Here is a 26810-nt window from a genome sequence, read left to right as displayed (position 1 = left end):
AGAGTAAAACTGTGTGCCGGACCGAGACTCGAACTCGGGACCTTTGCCTTTCGCGGGCAAGTGCTTTACCATCTGAGCTACCGAAGCACGACTCTCGCTCGGTCCTCACAGCTTTACTTCTGCCAGTATCTCGTCTGCTACTTTCCAAACTTTACACAAAATCTCCTGCGAACCTTCATTCTGGAAACATCCCCCAGGCTGCAGCTAGGCCATGTCTCCGCAGTAATCTTACTTTCAGGAGTTCTAGTTGTGCAAGGTTCGCAGGAGAGCTTCTGTAAAGTTTGGAAGGTAGGAGACGAGATACTGGCAGAAGTAAAGCTGTGAGGAAGGGGCGTGAGTCGTGATTGCGTAGCTGAGATGGTAGAGCAATTGCCCGCGAAATTCCGAGGTCCCGAGTTCGAGTCTCGATCGGGCACACAGTTTTAATCTGCCAGGAAGTTTCAAACCTAATTTTGCTGGCTTTTCCCATCGAGGTAACCCCAGTGAGAGTGCTCCTGGCACTGGGCTGGTCGATGACCTTTTCGCTGCAGTTCTGTACTAGTCTTTCTATACTAGTCTTTACGACGTTTGCGTACCCATATTTACTGGGTTGCTTCTACTTTTACTATAGTTCACTTTCACTTTTGTCATCTTCCACTGTTAATTATGATACACGCCGAATACGCAGGCCACCAAAAAAATACCTTTATTTGGGAGGCTCATACCGTGCAACGAGCGACACGGGAAGTAAACAGTTATAAAGCAGCCATAGTTTCTATGCAGCGATGTGTTGAATCTGTAAGAAGTGAGAACGGCCGAAATTGCCCTTGACAGCTCTCGAGCCGCACAAAGTTAGTTAAACGCCGCCTCTGCAGCAGCGCTTTTATTTGCGATGAAAGCGGAGTGGGTCGCTCCTTTTCGGGAGGCGCCGCTCGGAAGAGAGCGCCGCGCACCCTGCGCCCTGCGGTCGCCCGCGGCAGCCAACTGCCTGCCTGCCAATGCAGTTTCCGCGCCCTTTGGTGTGGCTGGCTGCTGCGCCGTGGGCCCGGCCCTTTGAGGACCCGCCTGCAGAGTGGGGAGGCCGTCCTCACGCAGGTGCCAAGGCGCCGCTCCGCCTCACAACGCGCCCAAATCGATCAATAATAACTGCCGCTACCGCCGCGCGGCCGTCGCCCGCCTGCAGAGACAAAGCTGATTGCGGGGACGTGACTTACACTGCGCGCCGCTCCTGTTCAAAGGCCGCCTCGCGCGCTACAAGAACTGACGCAATCGCTGCTTGCTTCCGACTTCGTCTTTGGAGACCCAGTCCACATGCAACTGTTTCCCTCCTCTGGAGAAAAAGTCACCCTCTTCACCGTCACAGCCACACTTCGCTTCGTTCCCAGTAGTCCAATAACTTCTAGTTTTCACGTTGATACGACGGGCGGACGTCAAGTTTTAACTGTCACTTCATAAAGTGAGGTTACGTGTTTTGTTTGCTTCCAGTTTCAGGTCTACAGTTATGCTACACACTGATGTTTCCGCTCATTTGTACCGTATGACGCCTCTAGAAGAGTCGCGCTTCGGTGATTTCATTATGTTCCCGAGATGGTGACTGTTGTGTACATAGTTCCGCGTAATCAGCGCGTCCACAACTTTCCCAATAGAGCGCGCCCCGCTAAGCACAACAGCGCAGCCGCAGCGCTCGTCCGTCTCCGCACTACGAGATGGCGCTGTCTTAGAGACGGACCAAATTCTGCTTCCGCTGATCCGCGTATTAATATGTAACGCAGCCAATGAGGTTGCTGCTAACGAAGAACCTGCAAATCAATGTCGGGAACTGTCGTCCAACGAAGCAACAGAGAATCGCATTCATGGAAGACAAGGCCTGTCTGTAGAGCAGCAGACTCAATCACTGAATAAAAAGTAGCATAGCGAGACGTTCCGCCTATGTCCCTACAGCATAAAAAGCCACGCATCCTGTCGAATGGATGGCCTAGCAGCAGCTTCGTTAGACGACGTTTCCGGACACGGGATCCTACCCTTAATTTGTTCCGCGAGATACCTTTTGCAACCCCTTGAAGGCTGTCTTTATCGTTTCGTAGCATCCTGTTTAATGCACCGGCTAGCAAGGATGGAAGTTGAAACTTATTGATTACCTTCGTTCCATCCTGTTCTTTTTCTGATCTTTTGCAAGATAAATCTATTGTATTGAAATTGCAAAAATTGACGTGCTGCATGTTTGCAGACAATCAGTAATGGTTGTACAACAAATTTTAATATCTGTCTAGGATACTTACAGGGTGTTTCACAATTACTACTACAGGGTTCTAGGGGCTGTAGAGCGGACTTAGTAGATAATTTTGATCAGGAACACATGTCCGGAAATGTACCATTTGGATATAAAATAAGATTGACAATCAGATCACTTTCAAATCTCTCGCTTATCGGGACGTACACAAGCTGAGAAGAGAGTGCAGTCGTCTGTTACTTTTTTAAATTATGGCACCACATACCATTTGCGGCAGACTCAACAATGGCTGCGAGAAACTGGTACGCTCATAGTGTGACTGTGGCGTTCCAAGGACGCACAGCATTCTTGACTTTGAGGACGACATCCTTTAGTTACGTGGAAAAGAACACGACGGCGAGCGTCAGAAAGAAGCGGGACTGTTCCGATCTTCAAATTTATTTCTATCCAAACAGTCTATTTCGGACATGGATTCCATATCAAAACTATATCTACTAAGCTCCCTATACAACACCTAGAAGCATGTTGAAGGAATTGTGAAACATCCTTTATATTTTTAATGACATGACCGGTTTCCATTCTGTAGTAATATCTTCAGATCTATAGAGATAAGAAAAAATAACGCATACTTAGCCTAAGATATACAGTGATGCACCTACAAGCAAATGTATCAGAAAATACCTGATTATTTCTGCTACAGGAGTATCCATCTGGTTCTATTTACGTAGTGGTACAAAACTATATCCACATGCTTCGAGGGGTTGTAGAGGGTGTCTTGAGCAAACAAACTGGGGATAGGAACCCGTGTCCGGTAACGTCATCCAACGACGACAAGAGCGTCGAACTCACAGGTTCCAGCGCCTTCCGCTAGGCTACCCCTTTGGCAGCAAACGTGACTTCGTACGCTGACGGACTGCAGGTGGAAAGTTGGGTTGTTTTTTGGGAAGGAGACCAGACAGCGAGGTCATCGGTCTCATCGGATTAGGGAAGGAAGTCGGCCGTGCCCTTTCAGAGGAATCATCCCGGCATTTGCCTGGAGTGATTTATGGAAATCACGGAAAACCTAAATCAGGATGGCCGGACGCGGGATTGAACCGTCGTCCTCCCGAATACGAGTCCAGTGTCTAACCACTGCGCCACCTCGCTCGGTCAGGTGGAAAGTCTCTCAGCGTTGTTTGTTACTCGGTAATCGCGACTGAATCCCACGAACGCCAGTGGAGAAGATCGAGCTAACTGCTGCGCATACAGGCCTTGTCTCCTAGGCATGCGATGTTCTGTTGCCTTACGTTCGCAGTTCATTTGTCGCTTGAAATGTTCTAAAATCTTCAATGTTTTTCGGTGTACAGGAGAAAAATAGACTGTGGGTGGAAACTAGTATCCCAGACTATCATCCACCGAGGCAGCGGAGTGTCACATTCAAAGGAGACAAGGCCTGTCTACGTAGCAACTGATGCCGTCTTCTCAATGGCGATCGTTGCATTCAGTGGCGATTACTGAATACAGCGTACAAAGTCATATTTGCTGCCAGACGGGTGGCAAGTGCCAGCGCCTGTAACTTTGACGCTCTGCAGTGTTGCTTCCGGACTCGAGTTCCTATCCGCAATTTGTTCCTCAAGAAACCCTATACAAACTTCGGAGTTTGTGTGTATCGTTTTGTAACAGACGGTGTATGCATAGTACACTATATGATCCAAAGTATCCAGACACCCCCAGAAACATACGTTTTTCGTATTAGGTGCATTGTACTGCCACCTACTGCCAGGTACTCCGTAACAGCGACCTCAGTAGTCATTAAACATCGTGAGAGAGCAGACTGGGACGCTCCGCGGAACTCACGGACTTCGAACGTGGTCAAATGATTGCGTCTCACTTGCGTCATACGTCTGTACGCGAGATTTTCACACTCCCAAACATCCCTAGGTCCACTGTTTCCGATGCGATCGTGAAGTGGAAACGTGAAGGGATACGTACAGCACAAAAGCGTACAGGCAGGCAGACATCGTTTGCTGACAGAGACCGCCGACGGTTGAAAAGGGTCGCAATGTCAATAGGCACACATCTATCCAGACCATCAGCTAGGAATTACAAACTGCATCAGGATCGACTGCAAGTACTATGTCAGTTAGGCGGGAGGTGAGAAAACTTGGATTTCATGGTCGAGCGGCTGCTCATAAACCACACATCACGCCGGTAAATGCCAAACAACGCCTCGTTTGGTGTAAGGAGCGTAAACATTGAACGATTGAACGGTGGAAAAACGTTGTGCGGAGTGACGAATCACGGTACACAATGTGGCGACACGATGACACGGTGTGGGTATGGCGAATGCCCGATGAACGTCATCTGCCAGCGTCTAGTGCAAACAGTAAAATTCGGAGGCGGTGGTGTTATGGTGTGATCGTATTTTTCATGGAGGGGGCTTGCACCCTCTCTTGCTTTGCGTGGCACTATCATACCACAGGCCTACATTGATGTTTTAAGCACCTTCTTGCTTCCCAGTGTTGAAGAGCAATATGGGGATGGCGATTCCATCTTCCAACACGATCGAGCACCTGTTCATAATGCACGGCTAGTGGCGGAGTGGTTACACGGCAATAACATCCCTGTAATGGACTGGCCTGCTGAGTCCTGACCTGAATCCTTTAGAACACCTTTGAGATGTTTTGGAACGCTGACTTCGTGTCAGGCCTCACCGATCGACTTCGATACCTCTCCTCAGTGCAGCACTCCGTGAAGAATGGGCTGAAATCCCCAAGAAACCTTCCAGCACCTGACTGAACGTATGCCTGCGAGAGTGGAAGCTGTCACTAAGGGTAATGGTGGGCCAACACTATACTGAATTGCAGCATTACCGGTGGAGGGCGCCACGAACTTCTGTCATTTTCAGCCAGGTGTCCGCATACTTTTGATCACATTGTGTACGTCCTAGAACAATACAGTAATGCGGCAGCTTTCGCATTTTTAATATAAGTCCGTAATACACTGTTCGGTTTTTAAGTACTCATACCACCTAAAGCAGTTGATCTACGGGCTTCTACAGGGTGTTACAAAAAGGTACGGCCAAACTTTCAGGAAACATTCCTCACACACAAACAAAGAAAAGATGTTATGTGGACATGTGTCCGGAAACGCTTAATTTCCATGTTAGAACTCGTTTTAGTTTCCTCAGTATGTACTTTACTTCCTCGATTCACCGCCATGATTTGATACGGGATACTCTACCTGTGCTACTAGAACAATGTGCCTTTACAAGTACGACACAACATTTGGTTCATGGACGATGGAGCTCCTGCACGTTTCAGTCGAAGTTTTCGTACGCTGAGGCGGACCAATTCCATGCCCTCCACGCTCTCCTGACCTCAACCCTCTTGACTTTCATTTATGGGGGCATTTGAAAGCTCTTGTCTACGCAACCCCGGTACCAAATGTAGAGACTCCACGTGCTCGTATTGCGGACGGCTGTGATACAATACGCCATTCCCCAGGGCTGCATCAGCGCATAGGGGATTCCATACGACGGAGGGTGGATGCATGTATCCTCGCTAACGGAGGACATTTTGAACATTTCCTGTAACAAAGTGTTTAAAGTCACGCTGGTACGTTCTGTTGCTGTGTGTTTCCATTCCATGATTAATGTGATTTGAAGAGAAGTAATAAAATGAGCTCTAACATGGAAAGTAAGCGTTTCCGGACACATGTCCGCATAACATATTTTCTTTCTTAGTGTGTGAGGAATGTTTCCTGAAAGTTTGGCCGTACCTTTTTGTAACATCCTGTATACGCAACGCGGATGCTACAAAAACGCTTAACTGTTCTGAGACGTAACACGTTGAAAGCATACCACTTATTGCATATTTAAAGCTGGTTATTCATGAATAATTCGGTTTAATCTTGAAATTTACCCCGATATACTGAATAAGATTCTTGATAACGCAATCTTACTGAAAGAGTAGTACGTTGGAGATGGCGAAACTTCCGCAAGCGCAACAGCGGGGTTTAATATGAAGGATTCAGGGTAAACCAGATTTGTAAGTTGATTACCAAAACGAAACAATGAATTTTCGCCGTATAATCTACGTCTTGTAGATTCAAATTGTGCAAAACACATACGTTTGTCATTTATAACTCATACAGCCCGAAAACCTATTAATCTAAGAGCTAGTGTGGTGGAGAAAGTTAGTTCCGGAGACTCCATATCTGCCACTGCACGCCTCGAAATACCGCAATCGCCGTCGAGATGGGCAAAACTTGCGGAAGGCAATAGCAGGACCGCTGTATGAGTACATATGGTTGCTCCTGTGCAGTAAGTGAATGGAGCACGTTTCCTTGAACCAATATTGAGGATGCATGTATGTAGCTGAGGGACACGTGGTCGGAATTATAGATTAATGTCAAGTATGCGAAGAGGTAAATTCACAAATTGCAAAAGCACTGTAAACTTAATATAATAGTCAAGAGAGGCGGCAACAGCAGTTGCGCTTGATGGGTGATTACACTGGATCAGATCCAACATTTTCAGCATCTAAGATTTAAATGATGAAACCATTTTCAAAACCACCGTAGGCTGTCAGGTGTGTTATACAAGATAGCTTTAGTGCACCATGTGGGTGAGTCTGTGATGCTCTTACGAACTTCCAGGTTGTTGTTGTTGTTGTTGTTGTCTTCAGTCCTGAGACTGGTTTGATGCAGCTCTCCATGCTACTCTATCCTGTGCAAGCCGCTTCATCTCCCAGTACCTACTGCAACCTACATCCTTCTGAACCTGCTTAGTGTATTCATCTCTTGGTCTCCCTCTACGATTTTTACCCTCCCCGCTGCCCTCCAATGCTAAATTTGTGATACCCTGATGCCTCAAAACATGTCCTACCAACCGATCCCTTCTTCTAGTTAAGTTATGCCACAAACTTCTCTTCTCCCCAATCCTATTCAATACCTCCTCATTAGTTATGTGATCTACCCATCTAATCTTCAGCATTCTTCTGTAGCAGCACATTTCGAAATCTTCTATTCTCTTCTTGTCCAAACTATTTATCGTCCATGTTTCACTTCCATACATGGCTACACTCCAAATAAATTCTTTCAGAAACGACTTCCTGATACATAAATCTATATTCGATGTTAACAAATTTCTCTTCTTCAGAAACGCTTTCCTTGCCATTGCCAGTCTACATTTTATATCCTCTCTACTTCGACCATTATCAGTTATTTTACTTCCTAAATAGCAAAACTCCTTTACTACTTTAAGTGTCTAATTTCCTAATCTGATTCCCTCAGCATCACCCGATTTAATTTTACTACATTCCATTATCCTCGTTTTGCTTTTGTTGATGTTCATCGTATATCCTCTTTTCAAGACACTGTCCATTCCGTTCAACTGCTCTTCCAAGTCCTTTGCCGTCTCTGACAGAATTACAATGTCATCGGCGAACCTCAAAGTTTTTACTTCTTCTCCATGAATTGTAATACCTACTCCTAATTTTTCTTTTGTTTCCTTTACTGCTTGCTCAATATACAGATTGAATAACATCTACCGTCCAGGTAGAGAAGGGCAAATGTTTCTCGAGAGTAAGTAGTGTGAACCTAAACAAGAAGTAAGTCCAATAAGCATGGGCTCTAAAGTGCCTATATCAAGAGCTATAAGCATTTTTTTCAGAAGAAGTTTCATAGCTGCAAATATGAACAAGTGCTCATAGCTCTTAAAGTCTGCACTGTAGACAGGTAAGACATACTAGTGAACATCATCATTGTTCGCACAAATTAAGCTGACACTGGACGCAGTGGCTGATGCGAGCGACTGTAAATGGGCAATGCATCTACGGTCGCTACCATCAGCCACCGTGCCGAGTGTCAACTTAGTTTGTTCGATTAGCATGCTTGCGTATTAATATTGTTGGTAAATTACTTACGTAGCGTTGGTGATGTGTGTGTCATATTTAAAACCTGTTTCGTTCTATTTGGGGACCTGTGTATGGAGGAACGCCACATACAAGTCGAACATTTATATATATGGTCTTGCACAGCACATCCTGCTCCAGGCACACCCTATACAACAAGTTACGTACTTACTACCAGTATTTACATGACCTGTTGTTATACATATAACAACAGCTGCAATATGGAAGCGTAACGATGTTCGCCAATGTGTTTTACCTGCTTACTGTTTTTCTTTTTTTTATTATATTCGCCGATATTTGAAAATGTCCAAAGGCCGAAACTGGCCACTAATGTGATATACAGGATGATTCCGTAATGATCATTTACAGTGAGGCTGTGGACCTCTATATGAAGACACTAATCCCAGATATACATCCTCACACATAGAGAATGCCAAGATAATATTATAAAGTTGTTAGATTTGATTTTATTAGTAAGCGAGAACCGTTATAAATCACTGGAAACTACGATCGCTAAGAGAGAGAGGTGGGGAGGGGGGTCTGAGAAGATTTAACAGAATGACTTACGCAGTGAATTATTGCCTAATGAAGTGCTGCATGCGAAATCCGATTCTTAACGCTGACAGTAAAGTTCTGTTTCTCGTTCTTAAATGTCGTAAAATTATAGCGAAATGAGAAGGAGGGATTCGTCGACAGTAACAGAGAGCACATACAAGTCGAACATTTATATATATGGTCTTGCACAGCACATCCTGCTCCAGGCACACCCTATACAACAAGTTACGTACTTACTACCAGTATTTACATGACCTGTTGTTATACATATAACAACAGCTGCAATATGGAAGCGTAACGATGTTCGCCAATGTGTTTTACCTGCTTACTGTTTTTCTTTTTTTTTATTATATTCGCCGATATTTGAAAATGTCCAAAGGCCGAAACTGGCCACTAATGTGATATACAGGATGATTCCGTAATGATCATTTACAGTGAGGCTGTGGACCTCTATATGAAGACACTAATCCCAGATATACATCCTCACACATAGAGAATGCCAAGATAATATTATAAAGTTGTTAGATTTGATTTTATTAGTGAGCGAGAACCGTTATAAATCACTGGAAACTACGATCGCTAAGAGAGAGAGGTGGGGAGGGGGGTCTGAGAAGATTTAACAGAATGACTTACGCAGTGAATTATTGCCTAATGAAGTGCTGCATGCGAAATCCGATTCTTAACGCTGACAGTAAAGTTCTGTTTCTCGTTCTTAAATGTCGTAAAATTATAGCGAAATGAGAAGGAGGGATTCGTCGACAGTAACAGAGAGCATTTGCGAATGCGATGAAATATGGAAAGCGTCACAGCTGTGCAGCGTTTCGTTCCGCGAATCACTCGAAATCTACTCTGCAGGTGTGGGGAGGTGTAGCGCAGCGGCCGACTCACCTGCTACGTTGCATTTTTAAAATTCAAATTCTGGGGAAGTAGCGAACCGCCGCGTAGTAAAGCAGCGCCCGGCGCGGGCTGTTTTAAGGCGCCCATAAAACTCGCGGCCCGGGCGCACGTATCCCGCCCGCCGGACTCCTTTATTTACTTTTCTTCTCCAGTTCGCCCGATTCGGCCGCCGCCGCCGCAGTTCGGGCGCCGTCGGCAAGCTCCACTTGTTTCTCGGTCCGCGGAACAAGTGACGCGCAGTCGAACGCTGGCAGCCGCGGCGCGCGCAACAGAGAGCAGCCGTGCCCGAGCGGCGAGCAACCCTCCGCTCGCCGCGCAGCCCACGTAGTCGGTGTGCGCCATGGGGGAGCCTCCAGCCAGCTGCGCGTAACGTTAGCTGCGAGCGTCACGCGTTACAGTCGTCACAGTAACGTCAAAATGCATAGTCCGGCGGCGGCGATCTTCCTACTCGTTTTCACGGGAGTAATTGTGTCGTTGGCAGCAGTGGCACTTAAGGACCACCACCCCCAGCCACGGGCCTCTGCTGGATCTGGCGGTGGCGGTGGTTGTCGTGGAGGGGACAGCGCGGGTGGCAAGGAGAAAGTACCCCGGAGGACGAGATACCGTACAGGTAAATTTTGGGACTTCGCTTCGTACCAAGATATGCTCTTTGGCTAAACAGCGAATGGCTTAAACTGTATGGGATAAAAGTGTTTGTACTAATAGAGTGCCGTAGTCTGATATTGTCTTAAGGGCACTTACGAGTCTGCCATCATAATGTTGCTAGTTAACGCAATCTTCCGTCTTGGACGCTTTTTTTTATTTCTTTTCTTTTTTGTCTTTTTTTTGTTCCACTAAGGACTTATAACTTATACATGGAATCTGATGACGTACTTCATATCGGCGTTCTTTTAATGCGATCTGATGATGACTAAACCAAAAGTATAAAAAAAATAGAAAAGTGACCAAGACGGAAATTACACCTCTACAACATTACATTGTTTTCCTGTTAGTCGTGGGTGATGTTCTGTAACATTACAGAACATTTATCTATGTGGTGAATGTACGCATGTTGCAACAAACAGGAAACTTACGTTTTGCTAAGAATACTTAGTAAACGTGCTCTAGAGGTTTTGCGACTGTATATTATACAGTCCCACAAATATACTGTAACGTAGGATGTTTGTCAACATATTGTTGTATTTATATTAGAGAGATAACGACCAGTGTGAAAAACTTTTTACTTCGGCAGGAAAAGGGGATAGCCGATGTCACAAAGCCGCTTCCAAAGAGTAAATGATAAAGTTGCTGAAAAATATGCTTTTTAAACTGGTTTACGAAAATTTTACTTAAGAAACTCTCTAACTACATTAGAAGAAAATGTATTATTGACAAGATCGTTGCAGAACGTAAACGAACATAAACAAATAACACGAATGGCCTATAAAGATGCCAGAAACTGATTTACAAGCAGTTTAGCATGTCAGCACGTCTCCTTCATTTAAGGGAGTACAAAAATATGGAGACTGAATTTTGAAGAGTACAAATGGAGTCTGAATTTTGAAGAGTACAAATGGAGTCATACCCAACTGTTTGTCGCGAATGATGGAGAAACGATGCGAAATTTGGCTACAATGATATATATAGTAGCTTACGTACTGTTAATATGAGCTGATTTGTTGTACAGTTTACGTCGACTTTCAATTTCTAAACAGGCTGCTTCGTCCTAACTGTACTATCATTTATTGCAGCATGAGAGGCAGCATTTCCTCCAACGGTGATAAAGTTACGTATTCTTTCCATACGACATCCATGGCTCCATAAATGTCGCTATAATGGTTTTCAGAGTGCAAAAATTTATGAAGTTCACTGCTTTAAACAACTAAATGTACTGCTTTATACAGCTAAATGTATGATTTCTTTCAAAGTTATTTGATTATTCGTGATGTTGATGTACAGAAGTCCTTCAAATTTCATAATTACGAGACAAGTTTCAAAATAACGTCTCCAAATAAATTTAATCGATTTCCGTCTGTCAACATCAATTAAATTTTACAATCACTTGTTCATTGTTATTAGAACGTGAAGAAAAGAGCGCAGTTCCGGAAACTAGTCGTACACATTGTTAATAGGCCGTAGTACTTTTTTACCAAATCATCTCCATATATTTATTTTTTGATTTATTGTTTTATTTGTCCTGTACAGACAGGAGGCTTGCAGTACCTTCTCACACTGTACGTGGACTGATGCTCAGCAAATACGGATGGAACTTTTGTAATAATTGGTTTTATCAGTATGAAGATGAGTTCCTTATTAATACCCATGAAGAAAGTAAAATGTCATACATTATTAAAATGAGAAATACGTATCGATAAGTTAGGTTGTTCCTCAAATAAGACAGGAAATACTGTGAAAGTATTACCCTAGCAGTTCTGTGTGACAGCCAGAGATCCGTTTCACTTAACGTCCGGTCACGTTCTGTTGTTAGTACTGTTGAAAAACATTGGGAATTTATAGCAAAACTTCTCAGATTTTCAGTCCCCCACTTTGAAGGGAACATGAATGAGCCGATAAAACTATTTCCATTAACTTTCACTGCACGATTAACAGATCCTATGTAGGAGTCCCGTACATCAGCTGACATAAAAATGTCCTTTTTTGAGCACATTCTACATGACCATGCATACAGTTTTTGAACGAGTAGTACTATTACTAGCGGAAATCATCGCATAAGAAAGTGCGACATGAGCTTCTCGGTATAATAATTAGACGGCGGTAGTCCCACTGTGCTTTAACGGGTGACCAGATTTATGTTTCGGAGTTGTCCCGTCGCTACATTTAAAACGTTTAGCGATCTTTGCAAAATTCCGACGTACAAATATCAGATCATGCTAGTTTGCAAAGTTACTGTCAATGATCTTTTAGGAATGTGGCAGTCTTCTAGGACTGTGTCAGTCTTACATCACTAACAAATTTTGTAACAAGTCATCGGTAAGAATAACTAAAAAGCAGATGGAAGTTGATGGCACGGATATATGGATATATTCAAATTAGATATTACTAGCAACGTGCCCCAACTTTGCAAGAGATGCGCTAAGTATCTACAGCGGGACGGCTTGTGTGGCGAACTGGCGATAAAATGTATACGCAAACATTCCTCGTGAATCAGTCTATTAGCGAAAACCCTACAGTCCTTAATTAACGGGGTGGCCGAACGGTTCTAGGCGCTACAGTCTGGAACCGCCCGACCGCTACGGTCGCAAAATATATGCCTTAATTTGGGAGGCTCGTACCATGCAACGAGCGACACGGGAAGTAAACAGTTATAAAGCAGCCGTAGTTTCTAGCAACGTGCCCCAGCTTTGCAAAAGTTGAGCTAAGTATCTACAGCGGGACGGCTTGTGTGGCGAAGTTGCGATAAAATGTATACGCAAACATTCCTCGTGAATCAGTCTATTAGCGAAAACCCTACAGTCCTTAATTAACGGGGTGGCCAAGCGGTTTTAGGCGCTACAGTCTGGAAACGCTCGGCCGCTACGGTCGCAGATTCGAATCCAGCCGCGGGCATGGATGTGTGTGATGTCCTTAGGTTAGTTGGGTTTAAGTAGTTCTAGGGGACTTATGACCTCATATGTTAAGTCCCATAGAGCTCAGAGCCATTTGAACCATTTTTTTAGCTTTGAGCTAATAATCTAAAGAGGAGGCGATATCTGGCAGGAAAAGCAGTAAAGCAAACAGCCGGCGTATCTTCCGAAAGCGGCGAAACTTGACCAGAATCTATACATAAACTGTTCAGTCATATTAATGTGACATCTGTCTGAAGCCTGAATAGCCACCTTTCGTAGCGCAGACGTGCAGGAAGATACTCAGTGAGATTATCGAGGATACTGACAGGGATGTGGGGCCATGCGATGCCAGTGCCGTGGCCAGCTGCGGTAGGATTCTCGGTTGAGGAGGATCCACGGCGCGAACTGCCTGACCGAGGTGGTCCCACAGATTGTCAAAAATGGTTCAAATGGCTCTGAGCACTATGGGGCTTAACTGCAGAGGTCATCATTCCCCTACAACTAACAACTACTTAAACCTAACTAACCTAAGGACATCACACACATCCATGCCCAAGACAGGATTCGAACCTGCGACCGTAGCGGTCGCGCGGTTCCGGACTGTAGCGCCTAGAACCGCTCGGCCACTCCGTCTGGCCCACAGATTGTCGCTTGGTTTTATATCTGGGGAGTCTAGCGGCCAGGGGAGTACGATGAACCGCATCCTGGTGCTCTTCAAACCACACACGTACACTGCGAGGTGAGTGACAGTTTGCTTTGTCACGGCGGTAGATGCCATCATTCCGAGGAAGAAACAAACAGAATGTAGGGGTGGACATGATTACCAAGGTTAGATGCGTATTTATATTGACCCACTGAGGCTCCCAGAATGACGAGGTCACTCAGGGAATGCCACGGAAACATTCTCCAGGCATACCGCTCCCTCCGAGGGCCTGGAGCCTTCCGACTACAGTTGCAGGGCCGTACACGCTAACGGCCATCTCTCCGATGGAGCGTAAACTGTGAGTCATCTGAGAAGGCTACCTGTCGCTACTCAGTAGATATCCAGTTGCAATATTGGCGTGCAAATTCCTGTCTTCGTTGCCAATGAAAAGCAGCATGGGTGAATGAAGCAGGTGCCTGCTGCGGAGGCCCATACGCAGCAACGTTCACCGAACGGTCATTGAGGAGACAATGTTGATAGCCACATGGACCATCTGGGCGGTCAGTTGCTCAACAGCTGAACCTCTATTCGCCAGTACAAATTTCCGGAGCCATCGTTAACCCTCGTCCTCTATGGCCCGCGGTACACCGCAGTTGCCTCGACGCCAGTTTTGAATTGTGCCATGCACGGTATACCTTAACCTCGGCGGCTCGCGAACAGTTAACGAATTTAGCCGTTTCGGAAGTGCTTCCACCCTTGACTCGAAAGCCAATGATCATGCCCTTCCGAACGTCAGATAAATCGCTCTGTTTCCGCATTACAATAGCAACTGCATTGTTGTCCGTGTCCCTCCGACACGGATTGTGTATTATGCTATTGTAGCCACCTGCCGTCAGTAAGTAGTTATTGCACGTTGACGTCGAATATAGTCTGTGGTTCAGTTATATGACTGGACTGTGTACTATACATAGAAGTCCCCTTCCCCGTTTTTCTGTCTGAAAGTGAAAGTTAATTAAGGACTGTAGGGTTTTCGCCAATAGATTGATTCAAAAGTGAAAGTTAATTAAGGTTCAAAGGTTCAAATGGCTCTGAGCAGTATGGGACTTAACTTCTAAGGTCATCAGTCCCCTTGAACTACTTAAACCTAACTAACCTAAGGACATCACACACATCCATGCCCGAGGCAGGATTCGAACCTGCGACCGTAGCGGTCGCGCGGTTCCAGACTGTAGCGCCTAGAACCGCTCGGCCACCGCATTAATTAAGGACTGCAGGGTTTTCGCTAATAGAGTGATTCACGAGGAATGTTTGCGTCTACATTTTATCGCCACTTCGCCACGCAAGCCGTCCCGCTGTAGATTCTTATCGCACCTCTTGCAAAGCTGGGGCACGTTCCTAGAAACTACGGCTGCTTTATAACTGTTTACTTCCCGTGTCGCTCGTTGCACGGTATGAGCCTCCCAAATAAAGGTATATTTTTTGGTGGCCTGCGTATTCAGCGTGTATCATAATTAACAGTGGAAGGTGACAAAAGTGAAAGTCGACTATAGTAAAAGTAGAAGCAACCCAGTAAATATGGTTACGCAAACGTCCCGCGTCGGAAAGACTAGTACAGAACTGCAGCCAAAAGGTCATCGGCCAGCCCAGTGCCAGGGACACTCTCAATGGGGTTAGCTCGGTGCGAAAGGCCAGCAAAATTAGGTTTATATTGGAACAAATAAGCCTGTGGTCACATATAGTAAGTCAAAATTGTCCTGGTTTCGCCGCTACTATCAGCGTCGTCTTCAGAATTAGACTAATTGTTCTATAAAATATTAGGCATATAGTACATTAATAAAATTAAAGTTTGTACTGACTGGAAAAGATGATTGCACAGATGATTACAGCGTCATTAAATGTCGAGCCGGCCTACTTATCATGCTTGATACTATGTCGTCAGTAATAAAGTTTATGCTTTGGGAGTGGAATTATTACTATGATTGTCAAAAGGCGTTATGAAATGAAGCTCTAAAAAAAAAAAAATGTACCCATAACTCTCGTTAAGAAATGAGTATGGTTTTGAAAGTGATTCCCTTTCTTTACTATTCGTGGCCGAAGCGAATAAAAAAGTCGTATGACAATGGCACCGCTCTATGATTCTTGTACGTAGACAGGCAGGAGGTGTGAACACTGAATCTCATTAAAAACCATACCCATCATTGCTGCCAATGAGTTTCTCTGTTCTCATTTTGTTCCTGGCGATAGGAAAAATCCAGTCGTGGCTGTGATGCCACACGATCTTCCGTTGTTTACCATTGTAATAGGACGCCGCAGATTACATTCTTTTATTGACGCTTTGTATTATCTATGAACGTTTTCCATGTTTGTGGTTTTATGTCACCTAATAATCTGTGCGGGACAAACTCACAGTAAACAGATAAGTTACAACTAAGCTCACAATAAGATGGTTTCATTTAAAGCTACATAACGATGTAAAGAACTTCCTGCACGCATTGTGAAGGTAGTACTCACAAGAAACAGAACATTATTTTAGCACTAACTTTAATTTTGTAATAACTATTTCCTTAAGACCTGAGTATAATTTACAGGTATGAATAAAAGTACCCACAGGTGATGTGACAAATGTGACGAAACATATTTGGGCACTAAAAAAATTGTTGTATGCGTAACTGGCGGATATGAATTTTTATATAACGAAAAAAAATTGTTTAACCAGCAGCTTACTCCAGTGAGTATGAGGTTCATCAAATATTTACAAACTGCGCGGTACTGCCTATTTAAAATTTGCAAAAGAATCCGATTATAATGATTATCTTGAGCCAGTGTAGCCAAAAGTCCATCCATTCTCACGAAACTGTATACTGCTCAATCTCTCTGATGCTCATTTAGTGGCTTCGTACGGACATTAACGGCTAATAAACACACCGACAGGGAATGTAAGAATGACGTCTGAATTGGATTACGCCAAAATGTTTTAAACACTCGCGGCCGATGTAGAGAGTTGTTCAATTGGCAGTTCTTGATGACACTGTGTGTTTACAGCTGAGCAGTAACCACTACACGGGTGAACGGATGCCGACAGATGCAAACACTGGGAGTCTTGTGGTCAATCACCGTCTGCTCTGCTAGCGGATGGAATGGTGGTCGTGGGGGGGGGGGGGGGGGGGGGGGATGGGTTTGCTGGCGCTAGAGTAGAGCCGCGCGCACAAACTACGACGAGCACCAATTACGCTAAGAGCGTCCGGTGCGGCGGCCGGCCGCTGCTGGCCGCTGCCGTATCGACCGATAAGCGCGCACCGCCACCGCGCTCTCCTAGCCTGTCCGACGTGTTGCGCGCCGCAGAGGAGATCCGAGCGACGAGGCTGTCTTCAGGAGTGCTGCAGACACCGGCACTGGCGACGTAATGTGCAACAGGGAAATGTTTACAAAATGTCGAAGTTGGGAGTTTAAACACAGATGTGAAAGACTAACTGGTCTGAGCCGTCTTTCCAAACTGCATACAGTCTTTTAGGTAACGAGGGAAATACAATCGGTAACAACTATAGCAGCGAGGTAGTACGGAATGAGGTACTGCACCCACTTCAGGCAACACCAGGTGCAATAATTCAGAAGACTAGGCTCGTCGCATAAAAAGAAGAACGACGCATGCCACTACGTCCCTTGCCTACACGTTCGCCTGTCATACCCATGGAACATGTTGGAGATATAGCTGTTTTCGACAACTTTTTCGTCACAGCATGGACTAGTACAACAGAGATTTCTTGAGAACATATCCAGTTCCTCTTTGATTTAACGTTTTTTCCGAAGAGCGGCCAGCCTTGCGTGTCTTAGGAACTGGTGTTACATGCTAAGTTACACAAGTATACTACTGGCCATTAAAATTGCTACACCAAGAAGAAATGCAGATGATAAACGGGTAATCATTGGACAAATATATTATACTAGAACTGACATGTGATTACATTTTCAAGCAGAGCATAGATCCTGAGAAATCAGTACTCAGAACAACGACCTCGGGCCGTAATAACGGCCTTGATTCGCCTGGGCATTGAGTCAAACAGAGCTTGGATGGCGTGTACAGGTACAGCCTCACATGCAGCTCCAACACGATACCACAGTTCATCAAAAGTAGTGACGAGCCAGTGACTCGGCCACCATTGACCAGACTTTTCCATTGGTGAGAGACCTGAAGAATGTGCTGGCCAGGACAGCAGTCGAACATTTTCTGTATGTAGAAGGGCCCGTACAGGACGTGAACCTGCGGTCGCGCATTATCCTGCTGAAATGTAAGGTTTCGTAGAGATCTAATGTAGAGCCACGGGTCGTAACACATTTGAAATGTAACGTTCACTGTTCAAAGCGCCGTCAATGGGCCGGCCGGTGTGGCAGAGCAGTTCTAGGTGCTTCAGTCTGGAACCGCGCGACCGCTACGGTCGCAGGTTTGAATCCTGCCGCGGGCATGAATGTGTGTGATGTCCTTAGGTTAGTTAGGTTTAAGTAGTTCTAAGTTTTAGGGGACTGATGACCTCAGATGTTAAGTCCCATAGTGCTCAGAGCCATTAGAACAATTTTACTTTTTTTGCCGTGAATGCGAACAAGAGGTGACCGAGACGCATCCAATATCCGTTCACCGCGATGTCGCCAAACACGGATGAGACCATCATGATGCTATAAACAGAACCTGGATTCATCGGAAAAAATTACGTTTTGCCATTAGTGCACCCAGGTTCGTCGTTGAGTACACAATCGCAGGCGCTCCTGTCTCTGATGCAGCGTCAAGGGTAACCGCAGCCATGGTCTCCGAGCTGATAGTCCATGCTGCTAAAAACGTCGTCGAACTGTTCGTGGAGATGGTTGTTGTCTTGCTAACGTCCCCATATGTTGACTCAGGGATCTAGACGTGGCTGCACGATCCGTTGCAGCCATGCGGATAAGATGCCTCTCATCTCGACTGCTAGTGATACGAGGCCGTTGGAATCCAGCACGGCGTTCCGTATTACCCTCATGCATCGATTCCATATTCTGCTAACAGTCATTGGATCTCGACCAACGCGCGCAGCAATATCGCGATACGATAAACCGCAATTGCGATAGGCTACAATCCGACCTTTGTCGAAGTCGGAAACGTGATGGTACGCATTTCTCCTCCTCACACGAGGCATCACAACAACGTTTCACCAGGCAGCGCCTGTAAACTGCTGTTTGTGTATGAGAAATCGGTTGGAAACTTTCTTCATGTCACCACGTTGTAGGTGTCGCCACCGACGCCAACCATGTATGAATGCTTTGAAAAGCTATTAAAAGCTAATCGCCGGCCGCGGTGGTCTCGCGGTTCTAGGCGCGCAGTCCGGAACCGTGCGACTGCTACGGTTGCAGGTTCGAATCCTGCCTCGGGCATGGATGTGTGTGATGTCCTTAGGTTAGTTAGGTTTAAATAGTTCTAAGTTCTAGGGGACTTATGACCACAGCAGTTGAGTCCCATAGTGCTCAGAGCCATTTTTGAAAAGCTAATCATTTGCATATCACAGCATCTTCCTCCTGTCGGTTAAATTTCGCGTCTGTAGGAAGTCATCCTCGTGGTGTAGCAATTATAACTGCCAGTAGTGTATGAATTACGCGTCGTCAGCACAGATTCACTTCTGATAGTACATCTCTGCGACCTTCCAAACTTCGCACATTTTCTCCTTCATTCCTTGACGGATCAACATGGCACTGCGCAATGGAAGATTCGTAATAGAATATAAGTCTTGTTAGTTGGTCAGTATTAGCTATCCGCCCTGGCTTCGCACATACAGCATAGAATCAGCTACAGCGAGCCAAATTGTCTGGTGTAACGACAGGGTGATTTTCTTCAGATGCCACTGCGTGCAGTAGTGGTTAAAAGTCAGAGATCAATATTGGCTAACTGAACATCATCACTTTCACATAACTTGAAACGATATACGCAGCGTGTATCAAGAAAGTTCTCAGGAGACACAGATGTTATTTGTGCCGTATTTAATTGGGGTTTGGAGTGACACCTCAGAGCAATGACGTGAGCTGCGAGCTATTGCAGTGTCCAGTCCGCCTGACTGCAGCGACAGTTCTGCCCGAGATACGACTATAGCCACCTACTACCCACCCGAAGCCAGCGAATGCCTGGCTTGGGCTACATTTTCTATTTCATCTATTCCTGCATTTCCCTTCACGTCCCTTGAACAGTAAATCTGTAACAAAAATTCCGTTCTGACCAGTTTAGTATCTGATATTTCCTGCACAGCGTATCGTTTAGATTCTTGGCGGTAGTTCGAACTGACATCCTGGCAGCGGTAGCTCATGCCGACCTTTCGCTGCAGTCGGGTGGGTTACACCTACAATTGGTAGACGGTAATGGTTTCGTTTTCACTTCATTATAGTTCTTCCACTTTGAAAGAAATGTTTATGAATTATATGCATAAAATTTCCCCGTGAATTAGTGTATCTATTACTGAAAACTGTATCAAAACTCCTACAATAGGTCCTGAAGTTATACCAATATATAGGGAATTGCGACAGGGTCTTTTTCAAAAATGTAAATTAGAGATAGACAAGGAAGAAAGCTACAGGAATGCAGCCAGGTAACGTCCGCAATAACCACTGGTACCTGGACAGGTGTACACCCCCGTCATTTTCGTGGCATAAATGAAACGAGGGAGTTAACCGCTTGCACTCTCGTACTTATTTGAACATTCGATAAGCCACGATAAGATCTTGTTCCACATGGTTGCTAAACAATTCCTCGCAAAGGAACTGTGTACTATATTTTTCCAAATAATCATGTGTTGTGGCTGGAAGCACTCCCACCACACTTCGGTAGTTGAATCCACGATTCTTACTATGGTCGTTAATCCTATTGTGAATGTCTGAGACATGTATCGAAAACTTCTTCTGGTTTTTAGGAACTTGTAATAATCCTTGTTTCAGCAGTTGTTAATGACCTTAAAAAAGTTACGTTATTCCATTGAAAAAAATGTATAATTACTTCTATATCCGCTAGAGAAGGAAGTTACCCTCAGTAAATATACTGTAACCTACTCCCCTCTCTGCGTACAATCATTTGCCACAATGGTGTTCCGATTTCTGAGACTATTTACGAGATACAAGGGTGTTATGAATATTTCGTTCTTGCTTTATCGTATGGGTATGCGAGGGGAATGGACTGCGCTACATACGATCCACTTTGTTTAGAATGGAGTTTGGTATAGATTCCATCCCAAGTGTAAAGAATAGTTCAGTAGGTTAAACACATTTGGTACTCAGCAATGTATGACTTAACGTGCACCAAAAGCAAATTCTTAGTAACTTTTCATTGCACACTATTCGATTTTCTTGCAGTAGCTTGCTTAATTTTGAAATATCACAACCTTCTTTCTTCTTTCTTTTGCTGGTGCTTTGTCTCTCGGTTCCGCAGGGTCGGCAAGTTTAGGAACAGATTTGGCTAGGTTAGTTATAAGGGGTGGTCGGATTCCCTTCTTGCCGCTACCCCGTACCCCCCTGGGACGGAATTAGTGTACCCCAGCTCTCTGCATCTAGTGTTATCCATGGAATAGTGCGAACGTGTTCAGATGTCTGCGAGTCGTGTAACTGAGGTGGAACTTGGGGACCAGCCCGGTATTCACCGAGCGGGATGTGGAAAACCACCTAAAAACCACATCCCGGCTCGCCGACACACCGACGCCGGGAATCCGCCGGGCGGATTCGATCCGGGGCCGGCGCGCCTACCCGAGTCCAGGAAGCAGCGCATTAGTGCTTTCGCCTAACATGGCGGGTTTTGAAATATCACAACTATGAGGGATAAATAGTAGATAAGCAATTTATGATGAAGGTGACGAATAAAGTTACGAGATGCATGAGAATCAAATTTTTTGCCGAGTAGTTTCTTTACATTCAATTGAGAAAGATTTCAGATTGACCGGCTTGTGCGCCTACCTTCCACGCAGTCGGGCGACCCCGCCTGCTGTCGCTCCCAGGTCCCACTGTAGCTGGGAGCAAAGCAGCGCTGCGCCAGCTGCCCAATGTGAAGCTAGCGCTCTGCTGCGTTCTGTCGCTTCACTATAACCCGGGGCTAACACTGGCTTGATAAGTGGTTTTAGCCCCTGTTGAGAATTCTGTAACGTCTCAGGCGAGTTACAGGGTCAGGATTTTCATTGCTGTCCTTGACAGACGTTCGCTGTTACTTGACTGTGTTCACGAATGAACTTGTGGGGGTAAGTTGTATTGAAAACCTACAGCTACGTTAGATACAATGCTGACCATCAAACTAACAACCCCAGGAACGAACTCAAAGGTTCCGGCCTCAGGAACAGTCACACATGCCCTGTGTGTCGATGTAGGTCAGAACAAAATGAACCACGAGTGATCATTGTTGAGAGGTTTCATGAATATTTCGACAACAGGACGCAAGCAGCATCCTGAACACATCAGAAATGTAACATTTGCAGTCCAAGTTATCAGCTACATGGACCATCGGTGATCGTGTCGTGTGCCCAATGGCATCGCGCCGGTCGTTGTGACCGAGCGGTTCTAGGCTCTTCACTCCCGTCCATTCCATCATCTCTGCTACATATCTTAAGAGATTATCTCCCTCCCACTTCGTTGAAGGAAACTTAGCAGACCTCACCCGACAATGTAGTCAACGTCTTGATGGCGCCACACAGGCCACACCTTCATCCAAATCTGATGGTTTGACCTGTGCCAGCACGCAACACACCACCTTCAACTGGTTACTAACAACACCCTCGATAATCGCAACAAAACAGGATGCGGATAAAGTCAACAGGGAAAACAGTAAACTGCACGCAAACAAATGAAGTTTATTGGTCTCAATTAAGCCTAGCCAAGTCTGTCACTTTTAACTAACACCACCCCCACCTAGCTAATGCCTCACACATTTCTCTGAGGTCTTTTACTACAGAACATTCCCCTCTCACTATTCCGCAAGACTCGAAGAAAGAAACGGGCAAGTGTTTAAGCCGGATTCTATGCCAGCACACGGCAACGCACTCTCTAATGCTCTGTAGAAGTATGTTCGTTGATCATGAAGGGTCACTATCTCAAGATTTCAGAAATTATAAGCACATACAAACACAAACTCTGCCCCAGTCAGCTCACGACTTGCCACGTCAACCTCACGATGGCTTATTTCACGAGCTTCAAATCGCTCCACGAAAGTATTCAGCATATACGTCTTTCAGCCAATCAAAATAAGGATAGAATGCAGGCATTCTCGTTGGCCATTCCTTGCTCCTGCTTGTAGCGCTTCTATAAGTTTCTGCGTTTCGGCAGGATATTCAGAACTTTCTCTGAAGCAGATGGAAACATCGATCGTCACTGGGGATTCGCTCTTAAAATCCGACTGCTAGGTTCCACTCACGACTCATTCAGGAGGATCAACGGACGGTACACAGATACGACGATAAAATGAGATGCTAGAAGATTTTTACTGTCGATTTAGCTTGACATTCTTCCCATGATCCTCGACATGGCATCTGGTTTCTTTTTCCTAATATCTTCCAGGTTTACAATGTCGCTTCAGTAACTTAGGACACTGAAATGTCTCCCTACCTCAGTCTCAGATTCAAGCCAATTCGATTTCATCATCAACAATTTCTACCACTGCCCACAGTCTGCGAAAATTGCTTGAGGTTATATAACTTAATCCTCGAACTCAGTAAAATATATCTCAGCGACATTTAAATAAGAGATTACCTCAGATTTATAGATTTTGCAGAGACTGTATTACTTCAGGCCTCAAGGTCGTTTATGGCATGCAGAAAGAAAAACAAGCAAATCGCTTTGCCTGACACTTCTACTTTTACGTAAGCGTCTCTTTGACCATCGACCTACACGCAGTTAACTCCCTCACTGTTTATTCATCTTGTAAATGCGAGGCACGTCATGGCTTCCAAACTTTCTGGTCGTGGAGGTCTGAACGCGAAGTTCCTGCTTGTTGGCGTAGAAAGCCCCGAAATGGCAGAGTGAACGTGAGGTAGTAATTTTCCGTGTCCACGGCGATTTCGTGGAATGAGCGCTTGCGTGCTCAATTTTCCGCGGCGACCCGTCGTGTCATTTAGACTAACCTGCGTAAAAGCAATACACTCCGCTCCACAGTGCATTAATTCGTTATTCGTTACTAATACCTCGTGAGTGCGCATTCGGGCTTCCTTCCTCCATTTGATATACACGGGTATTCTGTTCCCGTGTGTGTTTATCGACTAAAAACGTTCCCGTTAAAATAATGAAATCCTGTCACTGTCGTAACGTATGCAGAATGCAGAGGAGACAAAAGCTCCCTTTAAAACATTCTGACGCTACTGATTTGGATTTATGAAGCTAACAAGAAAACATAGACACGTTTTAACACAAGGTCCCACTGCACGGATTGTGAACTCATGAAGCAAGATACTAGTGAAAATCTCAAAATATCATTATTTTTCATCAGTGGCTTAGCGTAAAATGTGTCAATTTAACGGAGACCAACGCAGCACATTACAAGGGCACTGTACTCGTTTTCAGGAACATGGCAGTCCAAATTGCTGTCCTGCCAAGTTAGGTTTCCAGAGGTCTTCTTCAGTCGCGTAACTCAGATGTCAAGAGGTCGCTAAAAAAAACGGAAGGTTTCCTTCCCCAATCCGAGCTCTCTGACAACCTCATCGTTGGCGAGAGCTAAAGTCTAATCTTTCTTTCTTCATTCGAAGTGAGCGAAAGTGTCGTGAATCTGATGAATTTGTCTCATACATATTAAACTACAGCAAACATTGAGTAACGTGGATGAATAAATGTTACAAATGAAATATTCTTTGTGGCATTGCTCCAGACAGCTCAGGAAGACACCTCATAAGAACGAGAGTGAGTTTGTCTGGATGCTGAGGGTTTTAAGTCGTTGTCAGATTACAAAGCTATAAACATGTGATCTCGCCGAAGGTCCATGAGAAGGTTTACCACAGCAGTATACATTCTCGCCATTAAAATTGCAAAACCATGACTGCAGTATGTAACAAACAGGAAACTGTCATGAAGTGTATGAAATGGTTCGGAATAAAAATGATTAGCATTTCAGTGCAACGGCACAATGTAGGCAAAAGTAACGCCATATTCATTCTGTTCATAAGTAAGGGTTGTGCAGTGGGTTTCTCGTTTTGAAATCGCATTTGAATGTTAGTTATTTGTGAGAGGAACGTGTTATGCTTCGCGGAAGAAGAGAAACGTCTGCCAAAACGTGTTTGTGTTCGACTGTGGCGGGATTGTGGTCCAGTGAGACTGCAGTTTATCGTTCGTCGACATTGTTATTCACTTTGGCCGGAATCCCAGGACTGATAAGCGAATGTGAAATAGATGGGTTCAGGAGGCCCATACTCAAAGATATTATGTAGGATCTCAGTGGCAACACGTGACTAGCGCCCGATGGGAAAGACACATTGTTTCCTCGGCCGTGGGAGATAGTATACCCACGTCATGTAATTTCAGCCACGAAATGGGCTTTTTGCAGCAACACCGATAGAGAGACGATATATGGAATATCATAGACTGTTAGCAATGGGCTTGCCTTGACGTGATAGAAGAGAGAGGCAACCGACAGTGACGCATGTAATGAAAACACTGCACACAGGAGAGGCACCACATCGTCTTTCCGGACAAGTCTCAGTTTTGCATATTGGTGATGGCCATATCTGTGTGTGGAGGCAAGATTGCATTCACCGTCATCATATAGATTTTATGGTATGCGATGCCATTGGGTTCAAATGGCTCTGAGCACTATGGGACGTAACATCTGAGGTCATCAGTCCCCTAGAACTTAGAACTACTTAAACCTAAGTAACCTAAGGACATCACACTCATCCATGCCCAAGGCAGGTTTCGAACCTGCAACCGTAGCGTAGGAAGTGAATAAGAGTGCGAACACTTATGGACACAATATAAGAACGTCTTATTTATTAATAGTTCAACCTTATTGTTCAAATTTGTATGAAATCTTATGTGACTTAACTGCTGAGGTCATCAGTCCCTAAGCTTATGCACTACTTAACCTAAATTATCCTAAGAACAAACACACACACCCATGCCCGAGGGAGGACTCGAACTTCCGCCGGGACCAGCCGCCGCACAGTCCATGAGTGTAGCGCCCCAGACCGCTCGGCTAATCCCGCGTGGCTCAACCTTATTCAGAGAGGTGCCTTACAGTAGTTTTCTATCTCAATACATCAACAATTACACTCTGCTACTCTTTCCAGCATCTCGCAGACAACGAGTTACCTTTCAGTACCAGATACGAATCCGTTGCTTGCTTCCCGTATCGATAGTACACGATCAAACACTCGAACAAAGATAGTAGATGAGTGCAGGGCAGCACTCGTTCCTTCGTATAATCTAATACAAAGAAAATACTAAATGCCACTCGCTACAACTCACATTATTCACACTAGGAGAAAAGTGTAAGGAACAACTTGTTTCTCTGTATATTCTGACACACAGAAAATACTAAGTGTCACTTGTCATGACTCACGCAATTACACATCTTATCTACACTACGAGACAGGAGCACGGCAGCACTTATCCCTTTGTACATACTGATACACTGAAAATATTATTAGTCGTTGGCACTACTAGAGACGAACTCAGGGTTTGTTCTTTTCTGAAGGCAGAAAATTGAAGGTTATTATACTTACCGGAAATCAGTTGCCTTCCTTCGGATGTGTTCATTCGCATTTTCTACTGCAGCAACATCGAACTATAATTCTATAGTGACTCAGAGGCTCGGCTGCAGTACTGCTCTCGACTGTTCCCTTTATACCCAAAACCAACCGACCCTGGCAATGACTGTGCGTGAGTTTCTCTAACATCGTTGCTTTTCCTGACTGCTGCCAAAGGTCTTTTTAATGACTGAAATCTTTCCAGAACCATCCAGAAGTTTCTCAAACAGACCGGAAACGCTCCACATCGGCTAGCTTGGCCAACTGGCCAGATATCTACAGACTTGTTGTGGTAGGGCTATGGCTGTGGTTATGCCCGCACTAATTCCGCTTCTACTAAGTTTGCTCCATATTGCGGTC

The 26810-nt window shown here is 45.0% G+C and overlaps 1 protein-coding gene across 4 annotated transcripts in view; it reads left to right on the top strand.

The window, feature by feature from the left end:
* The window catches only part of LOC126281600 (semaphorin-2A-like), a 944484-nt gene that overhangs the window by 621915 nt on the left and 295759 nt on the right, over nt 1–26810 (top strand). The window contains exon 1 of one of the 4 annotated variants that reach the window (XM_049980700.1): nt 9798–10165. The exons of the other annotated variants lie outside the window; for them this stretch is intronic. Coding sequence (XP_049836657.1) covers nt 9973–10165 — 193 coding nt within the window. The 5' untranslated portion in view covers nt 9798–9972. Of the gene's footprint in view, nt 1–9797; nt 10166–26810 lie in introns of those variants that run through there. 4 annotated transcript variants of the gene reach the window in all.

This window comes from Schistocerca gregaria, chromosome 7 (genome assembly GCF_023897955.1).
Source record: "Schistocerca gregaria isolate iqSchGreg1 chromosome 7, iqSchGreg1.2, whole genome shotgun sequence".
In the NCBI taxonomy this organism is placed as follows: domain Eukaryota; kingdom Metazoa; phylum Arthropoda; class Insecta; order Orthoptera; family Acrididae; genus Schistocerca; species Schistocerca gregaria.
Note: the sequence above shows the minus strand (reverse complement) of the source record. Positions and strands in the feature narration are given on the sequence as shown.